Source organism: Nematolebias whitei, chromosome 6, assembly GCF_014905685.2.
Source record: "Nematolebias whitei isolate Nwh7 chromosome 6, NemWhi1, whole genome shotgun sequence".
NCBI lineage: Eukaryota > Metazoa > Chordata > Actinopteri > Cyprinodontiformes > Rivulidae > Nematolebias > Nematolebias whitei.
Window position 1 is genome coordinate 49,351,171 of NC_056503.1, and position 9,257 is coordinate 49,360,427.

A 9,257-nucleotide genomic window follows, 5' to 3' on the forward strand; every position below is an offset into this window, starting at 1 on the left:
TTAAAAAAAATATGACAATAATATTAAGAACATTGATTTTAAAGTAAAGAACAAACAATTAAACCTCACCTGCTGCTCATAATCCTGCTTTAAATTTGTTTAATCCTGAGCGGACTGAACAAGCGGCACTTTGAAAGATGAAACCTCAGAGAATTATGGGAGAGCAACATCTTCTTTCTTACAGGTTGTTTTAGTGTTTCCTGAGAAGATCATCTGAGAAATATTGAACATCCTTCAAAACGTTTAAACAGGTTATATTGTTGCTGCTATTTCATGGTTTCTTTACTCAGCTTGAGACGTTCATGTAGATAAAATGACCCAGACCCAAAGACTAACAGAACCAACTGAGGAACAGACGACAAGAACATGAGACAAGATAAACACACGTTCTTAATAAATGTAAAAAACAACACGAGGGAAAAAAGAAACAAGACAGAAATCAGGACAGAAGACAACGTTCAGTTTATTTTTAAAAGCTTGACACAGAGACAACCTCAGACGCAAGGCAAATGATGATAGGGCGGAGCTACATGATAACAGGCCAGGTAAATGATGATGGGGTGGAGCTACATGATAACAGACCAGGTAAATGATGATGTGGCAGAGCTACATGATAACAGGCCAGGTAAATGATGATAGGGCGGAGCTACATGATAACAGGCCAGGTAAATGATGATGTGGCAGAGCTACACGATAATAGGCCAGGTAAATGATGATGGGGCGGAGCTACATGATAATAGGCCAGGTAAATGATGATAGAGCAGAGCTACATGATAACAGGCCAGGTAAATGATGATAGAGCAGAGCTACATGATAACAGGCCAGGTAAATGATGATAGAGCAGAGCTACATGATAATAGGCCAGGTAAATGATGATAGAGCAGAGCTACATGATAATAGGCCAGGTAAATGATGATGGGGTGGAGCTACATGATAACAGACCAGGCAAATGATGATAGGGCAGAGCTACATGATAACAGGCCAGGTAAATGATGAAGGGTCAGAGCTACATGATAACAGGCCAGGTAAATGATGATGGGGTGGAGCTACATGATAACAGGCCAGGTAAATGATGATAGAGCAGAGCTACATGATAACAGGCCAGGTAAATGATGATAGAGCAGAGCTACATGATAACAGGCCAGGTAAATGATGATGGGGCGGAGCTACATGATAACAGGCCAGGTAAATGATGAAGTGGCGGAGCAATTTGCCACAAGCTGGTAAATTTAATTGGGAGTGAAATTACATGACCACAGGCTGGTAAATCTTGATGGAGGTGAAGTTGAATGTTGCCAGGTGTGGTTATTATGAAATCAATGGGTTGGCTCTGTTCCAGTCCAGTCCTGATAGTCTGTTTCTGACTGATCCTGTGGAGGTCTAACTCAGCTATACTCAAAGGTAGGTGGGCCAGGGTTGAGTCGACAGATCAATGAAAAAGTATTAATCACTGGTTTACTTGATGCCCCTAATAATATACTGCAGGAGATGGACAAGGCTAAAACCAGAACTCTGCAGGTGATAATGGCAGGTTCTTGGGACTACTGGAGAAAATAAACTTACTGCAACATTTATATTATAACTTCCTGTTTAAACAAACTGCAGCTGTGAAACTCTAGCTCTGCTGGACTGAAACAAGGCAGCTGATGTTGGGTGGAGTCAGAGTTTATTCAAAAGGAACGAGGGTCTAAATGGGGCGGAGTCAGAGTATATCTAAGTGAGGTGAAGTCAGAGTGTATTCAAATGAGGCAGAGTAAACGTGTATCCAATTGGGGTGGAGCCACAGTATACTGTAATGGAGCAAAGTCAGAGTGTATCAAAGTGGGGTGGAGTCAGAGTGTATAAAAATGGGGTGGAGTCAAAGTGGATCCAAATAGGTGGAGCTAAAGCTATTCAGTCTGTTGAAAGTTGTTTTAAGTTTTCACAATAAGTGATGAGTTTCTAGAGGTTTTTTTTGTTAAAGTGCCAATGCGTCTTCACTGTTAGTGCGTTGTTAGTTTAAAGTTAGCTTCATGTTAGTATTAGCACTAAGTCTGAGCAATGAATTTTAGTATCTGTGTTAAAGCATTATTTTAAACGTGATTGTTCAGCTGCAGGCTGTTAGTGATCAAAGTTAACAGACAAAATACAAAAGTTGGAAATCTACAATCAGCTGATGCTCTGAAGTTTCTGTTTTATGCCTCTCAGCAGAGCTCAGTCCTGTGTGAACATCACAAACAGACGTAGTCAGGACAGGTGACAGACAAACACAGAGGAGCAGGTGCTTCACAGGTGTGTTACCTGGCTGAGGGCGGGATGATGGGACTCCTGCAGGTGACGTAGTGGTGTCCCACCTGGTGATGGAACTCCTGATGTCGATGCAGATCGTCCCAGTTTACACACAGACTTTGTTTCTGCAGAAACAGTTTGAGACAAATGATCTGACAGAAATCCTGAATACCTGAAGTTCACCTGAACTTCTTTGTATGGAGTGATGAGAAACTGGCAGATTTTGTTTCAAGCAGCAGAGTCTAGAAGGCTCTGGAGCACCACGTCTTTTATAGCATCAGTTTTACAAAGTTTTTGTGTTCTCATGTCTTTTAAATTTTTGATCTCCTAATTACGCCTAATGACTGAAGGGTCCTTTCATAAAGTAGACCTTTATCTTCCAACTGTACGGATGGATGTCTCCAACTGATCAGATTAAATCTACTAAACTCAATTACTAATTGAATTGTCCAATCAAAGAGCAGGTTTGGTTCCTGAACAGTGACTGTTCTGAGACTCTGATGGGTTTTACTGGCATGAAGAAGTGGTGATAAAAGTAAACATTTTGTTTTTGATTCTAAAGAAACCTTGCAAGGATCTGGAACCAAACCATCTTCCTCTTTGGTTTACAAACTCACAACCTTTGTGACTCTGATCCGAGCGGACCGAGCCTGCGGTCTTTGTTGTCTTGTTGAAGTCTTGACCCAGCAGATCAGTCTTCAGACACTTGCTGACCCACTTCAAACTGACATGGCCGTCTGACTCACCTCCTCCTCCTGACAGCATGGTGGTGGGGCTGACAGATGACCTCCCCATCCTGCTGGACACTGGACTCGACAGTCCGTCTCTGTCTTTACTGTCGTGCCTCGGCAGAGACTTGGACTCTCCTGCAGAGGAAACAGGAAATCACACAATGAAGAAAGTGTACAACCATCAAATGTTCAGATATACTACATTTATTTGTTCAAAAACACAGAAACAGTAGCAACAAAAACAAATGTAAAATCTAAAGAGGTTCTGTTTTCTGAAAAGATTGGCCTTAGCATAAGATGGTTGATGGAAATGATGTGAGCAAACAAAGACCAAAGATCTAGGAATGATACCATTATCCATCAGTCTGTCCATCATCTTCTCAAGTCAGGTCTCGGGGGCAGCATCTTGAGCAGGGAGGTCCAGACACCTCTTTCCACAGCCTCTTCCAGCTCTTCTGGGGGGACTCCAAGGTGTTCCCAGGACAACTGTAGTCCCTCCAGCGTGTCCTGGGTCTTCTCTGGGGTCTCCTCCCAGTCAGACATGCCTATAATACCTCCATGAGAGGTGTCCAGGGAACATCCTTACCAGATGCCTGAACCACCTCAACTGGCTCTTCTGGATGTGGAGGAGCAGCAGTTCTACTCAGAGTCTCTCCTGGATGACTGAACTTCTCACCCTATCTCTAAGGGAGAGTCCAGCTCTGCAGAGGAAACTCATTTCAACCTCCTGTATCCACGATCTCATTCTTTCAGTCAGAGTTCATGACCATAGGTGAGGGTAGGAACGTAGATGGTCCGGGTAGCAGAGAGCTTTGCCTTATAGCTCAGCTCCCTTTTCACCACAACGGACCGGCACAGAGTCTGCAAAACTGCAGTAGCCGCACCAATCTGTCTGTCTCCATTCTTCCCTCACTCGTAAATAAAACTTCAAGAAACTTGAACTCCGACACTTGAAGGAGAACCTCACTCCCAAGGGAGTTGAGGGGCGGCTGTGGCTGAGTGGTTAGAGCAGTCGTCCTCAAATGCAAGAAGTTGGGGGTTCATATCCACCAGCAGTCACATGCCAAAGTGTCCATGGGCAAGACATTGAACCCCTCGTTGCCTCTGATGTGTGTCCCATCAGTGAATGAATGTGATAAAGCACTGATTAGTCTCTTTAGAATGACTTGTTCAGTTGTCTTTGTATAGATCCAGTAGAGAGCTGTATGAACGGGTAAATGAGGCACAGATTGTTGTAAAGAGCTTTGAGTATCTTGATCAGATAGAAAGGTGCTATATAAGTACAGTCCATTTACCAACCTGGACAGGGCAATCCACACTTTTCTGACTGAGGGGTCCAACTGGTGAAATTATATAAAATAAATATATTGACAGCTTCAGCTAATACTAACAGCTGCTACCAGAGGAGCTCATTAAAGAGATAAAATAAAAAATATATATTTCCTATGGATGGGGATAGTTCTTCCTCTCTGACTGATCCAAGTCACAACAGAGTAAAACCTTCAGAGTTTTAGGGTCTCAGTAAAACAGGACACGGTGCTGGTCAGCAGGATGCTCAGATCCAAATGTCCCTGAAAGTACCAACTGGTTTCGACCGACTTATGGACCCAGAACTTGGTGCCTGTGGTCCAGCCATCTGCATCAGACCTTCATGATTGATTTATCTGTTTTCTGTGAATGCTCAACATAAATGAAACATGGAAGTAATGGAGAAAACCTGGGGCCTCATGTACAAAGACACATGGATTTCCTTCTGAAACATAAAATCTTAATTTGATAAACAGCGTATGCACAGATCAATCCAGATGTATGAAATCGTGTGTGCGCCTGAATCCAGGTGCACTTCCTTTGTACGTCCCAATCAATGTGGAATTGAGCGCACATGAAGGAATACCTGACTCCTCCCTCGATACGCCTGCATTTAAACATGCAAATAGATTTAAATCTGCCCTGCACCTGAGGAGTCTCCTCTCTGCGCTATCGAAAAGCATGTCCACACGCAGGAAATAGAGGAATTTCATGGAAAGTGAGTTGGAGACACGGTCTTCCAGCTCCCTCTGGTATTACCCTGTTGCTAAAGGAACCCCAGTGTGGTCAGCAGCTGAAGCCTAAAACATCTGATGATCCAGTCATGGAGTCATCATGGATCAGAACATCCTCTGTCTCTAAGTACACGCTCTCTGTGTGTTGCACCATTCAATATGTCCTCTAACAAAACTAAACCTGTTGTTGTTCAAGGTATTACCTGCACCACTTAGTGCAGCTTTTATATCCACCCATCTACCTGCACACATGTGGATGTATTAACTGTCCATCATGCGTGTTCCGTGTGTACAATAACAGTTTTCACATCATTAACAGTTTCCCAGTATCACCTCAAAGTGTTACCAACAGACCAGTAACCATAGAAACGTGCGCCAACCATGAAGTTAGCGCACATTTCCACGGTCATGTCATTCTTTATACGTTTGAAGCTTTGAGTGAAAAAGGGTGCACGCCACGTTTTTGTGCACGAGGCCCCTGGTGAGCAGGTGCAGTCTCCAACAATAGCGTCATCATTTTAAAGGATGTATTATCACAGGTCAGTGGAAAGATGGATGGACCAAATCAGTCTAGCAGACAGATGACTTATTGCGGTGCACCAGATGGACCAGCAGAACCAGGCCTGACCCAGATTAGGTCTGCAGTCAAGTTTAGAGAACACCAGTCTTTGTAGTTATGATGCTAACTGTTAAAATACTTACACAGCAGGGTTGTGGTCCTTACCTTCCCCCTCCCTGGTCTTCCTCCCTGATGACGTCCTCCTCATCGCCTGCTTGCCAGACGTAAACAGGTTGCTGAGCTCATCCATTGGACTTGGTGGAGTCTGTGACCTCACTGACACGTTGTGCATGGAGCTGTGGGTGGAGGAGGAGCTACTGACTTTAGCCCCACCCTCACTCACCCTCTGTGAGGATGATGATGATGAAGATGATGATCGAGGCATACTTCCTCCAGCTATAAGAGTATCATATGGCGGTGGCCTCTTCAAGCTCAGAGGAGTCAAAGGCCGCCCCTTGCTGACCGGAGAGGGACACGCCGATTGGCTACGGGGGTAACCATGACCGCTGTGGGTGGAGCTAGTTGATTTGTAGAAGCTAGAGGGCAGAGGTGGAGCTGACGAGCGGCCAGAGGAGGTGATAGTGTGGGTGTAAGGCAGGTCCCGGTCTCGGTCCCGGTCCCGGTCCCGGTCCCGGTCCCGGTCCCGGTCCCGGTCTCGGTCTCGGTCTCGGTCTCGGTCCCGGTCCTTGCGGTGGTGGCCGGAGCTCTGTGGGTGCTCGACAGCACCTGACTTATAGCCGGCATTTTCTAACATGGGCAGACGAGTGACGTCCAGAGGGGTGAGGGGGGACTCATCAGAGTTGGGGGAGCACTGAGCTGGGGCGGGTGGGAAGACAAGCAGCGGTGGACGGTGAGTCAGGAGGTTGGGGAAGGGCGGAGGGATGTCACAGAGCAAGCCTCGAGACAACCATGCTTCAGCATCAATGATGGCAGACTGTGCGTCCTGCAGGAAGTCCTCCAACATCGGGTACTTCATCTCCTCGTACACCGACTCACTCTGCTCATCTTCCACAGCATCCTGACCCTTCAGATCCTGGAGGATGTTCCCCACCATCTCAATGTAAACCGGCTCCTCGTCGTCTGTGTCTCTGGATGCTGGACTCTGACTTTGGGATGAAGATTTGTCCCCTTGCAAGGAAGACTTCTTGTTGCCATAGTTACGAATGAAGGACTCGTCGAAGGAAGAGCTCAGCTGAGTGTTGGGGTCTCTTCTAGGTTTGGGTGGGGGCATTTTTTTGGAGTCTTCGGTATGTAGATGGCGGTGAGCTGCAGAGAAACAGAAGTTAGAACCTGGGAACAAGAAGCTGATTTGATCCTCCAAAAACTGACTTCCATTAACAACCTGAGCCAGGCTGCTACTGTTGGACACTAGCTTGAGAACGGAGTCTCCAAAATGTCACGAAATGTTACTTTTCAATTTCCCTCAATGAGTCACAGAAGTTTGCAATGTTGCTTAAATTTTCAATTTAAACAAATTGGATGGACGGACAGTTGGATGGACGAACAGTTGGATGGATGAAGAGTTGGATGGATGGAGAATAGATGGATGATTTAAAACGTGTACAGTAAATACTGCAACATTTTTCCTTACAAAAAGTCATAATCACCGTAGCGTTGTCAGTTTCAGCTCACTGGGTATCGTGTAGGTAAGCAACAAAATAATGTGCACGGCCAAGAATACAATTTTACAAACACGCACTTCATCATATGTCATAAAAATAGTTCGATTATTTTTAACATGAGGCGAGCCTGTGATCAGAAGGTCACTGATTCGAACCCCTGGACCGACAGTATCAAAAATGTGGGTGGGTAAAGGTAAAGTACCCACACCTGCCTCCACCCTCATTTGCCCCACTCTGTGCCCTTGAGCAAGGCCCTTAAAATGTAAAAAAAACATGTTTATGTTCTTTCACACATCGTGCGCTTCAGTCTGAACCCTGGTTCTGTTAGAGGACCCCCCGTCAGGACGTTCAGTGTTGCTCTCACCTTCTGAATGTTCTGCAACGTCTTTGGTTTCTTGATACTCTCTTTTGGTGAATCCACAGCTTCCATCCACTGCCTCAGAGCTGCTGCTCAATTTGGTGTTGGGGTCTCTTTTGGGTTTGGGTGGAGGCTGCTTGCGACTGTGGTTGGGGTCTTCTTCTCCTCCACCCACTGAGTGGAGGGACTGGGATCGGACAGTGAAGCCTTGGCTGGATGTGGGCAGCCGGTCCTGAGGTGCTGGCATCGTCATGAAGCCCATCCTGAAATGCTTTCCAGAGTATGCTCCATCTGTTGCTGCAGGAACATCTTCACCAATCCTGAGAGAGAATATTTGGTTACTTCTTTTAGACTCTAACAGATTATTGTGGATTAGAGCATAATCCTCCAGATAAAACATCCGAAGTGAAGAAAGTCGTCCTTGTTACATGCCAGCGATAACGCTGCAACATGTTGATCAGTCAGTGATCAGCAGCATAATCCAAGAAAAGTTTGGTTGTCTTTAAACCTACTGAGGTCATCAACATTTCAAAATAAAAGCTGATCCAGGCATGTGTTTTATTTCAGCAGGAACATTTTTAATTCATTTCCTGTTTGTTTGTATTTACAGCCAGGTCTGAGTGTGAAGGTTTGATGGATCCTACCTTTTGATGGATTCTTCCTGCCGTCTCTTCTTCTGGTGTTTTTCTTGCAAATAGGTCCAGTTGGTCTGGTTCCGTATGCGGTCGCTCTCTCTGGCAATGTCGGAGGCATTTTGGATCACTAGACCATCGTATGTATGGAGTCCGCTGTCCTCCACATACTGAAAAAACCTCCTGAAGGAAGACGTCTCCTCCTGGGACGTCATGACCCCCCCAAATATCTGAGACCAAGAAGAGAGAAGAGGATCTAAAGTTTGAATCGGATCAGACTCTAAAAACCAGAACCCTTCATTCACAGCTTCCTGTTGTGATAAAGCTTCAAAAATAAGTCTGGTTCTGGTATCAACCACTCTGTGAGAGTAAGACACCCTCATCATTTCAGTGTCAAAACACATTAAAAATATTGTGTTGATCATCAAAGTGTTTTTATGAACAAGAATGTGTGTAAGACATTAAAGTAAAAACCCTAAAAATATAAGTACAGAAAAGATTCATGTTTGAAGGTCTTTTGAAAATCTAAGACATCTGTGGACGTCATCACTTCCTTTTTAATTCAAACCTCATGCCACTTCCTGTTTGTTTCAAACCTGATACGACTTCCTGTTTGTTTCAGACATAATGCCACTTCCTGTTTGTTTCAGACATAATGCCACTTCCTGTTTGTTTCAGACCTAATGCCACTTCCTGTTTGTTTCAGACCTCATACGCCTTCCTGTTTGTTTCAGACCTAATACCACTTCCTGTTTGTTTCAGACCTAATGCCACTTCCTGTTTGTTTCAGACCCAATGCCACTTCCTGTTTGTTTCAGACCTAATGCCACTTCCTGTTTGTTTCATACCCAATGCCACTTCCTGTTTGTTTCAGACCTAATGCCACTTCCTGTTTGTTTCAGACCTCATACGCCTTCCTGTTTGTTTCAGACCTAATACCACTTCCTGTTTGTTTCAGACCTAATGCCACTTCCTGTTTGTTTCAGTCCCAATGCCACTTCCTGTTTGTTTCAGACCTAATGCCACTTCCTGTTTGTTTCAGACC

At 44.9% G+C, this 9,257-nt stretch overlaps 1 protein-coding gene across 1 annotated transcript in view; it reads right to left on the minus strand.

Annotated features, from left to right (window-relative positions):
- Positions 1–2,250: 2,250 nt before the first annotated feature.
- Positions 2,251–9,257, minus strand: part of nyap2a (neuronal tyrosine-phosphorylated phosphoinositide-3-kinase adaptor 2a) — a 9,567-nt gene continuing 2,560 nt past the window's right edge. The window contains exons 2-6 of the mRNA XM_037677739.1: positions 8,225–8,442; positions 7,587–7,900; positions 5,766–6,866; positions 3,015–3,134; positions 2,251–2,393 (exon numbers count right to left, since the gene is read on the minus strand). Of these exons, the coding sequence (XP_037533667.1) occupies positions 2,266–2,393; positions 3,015–3,134; positions 5,766–6,866; positions 7,587–7,900; positions 8,225–8,427 (1,866 nt within the window). The 5' untranslated portion in view covers positions 8,428–8,442 and the 3' untranslated portion in view covers positions 2,251–2,265. The remainder of the gene's footprint in view (positions 2,394–3,014; positions 3,135–5,765; positions 6,867–7,586; positions 7,901–8,224; positions 8,443–9,257) is intronic.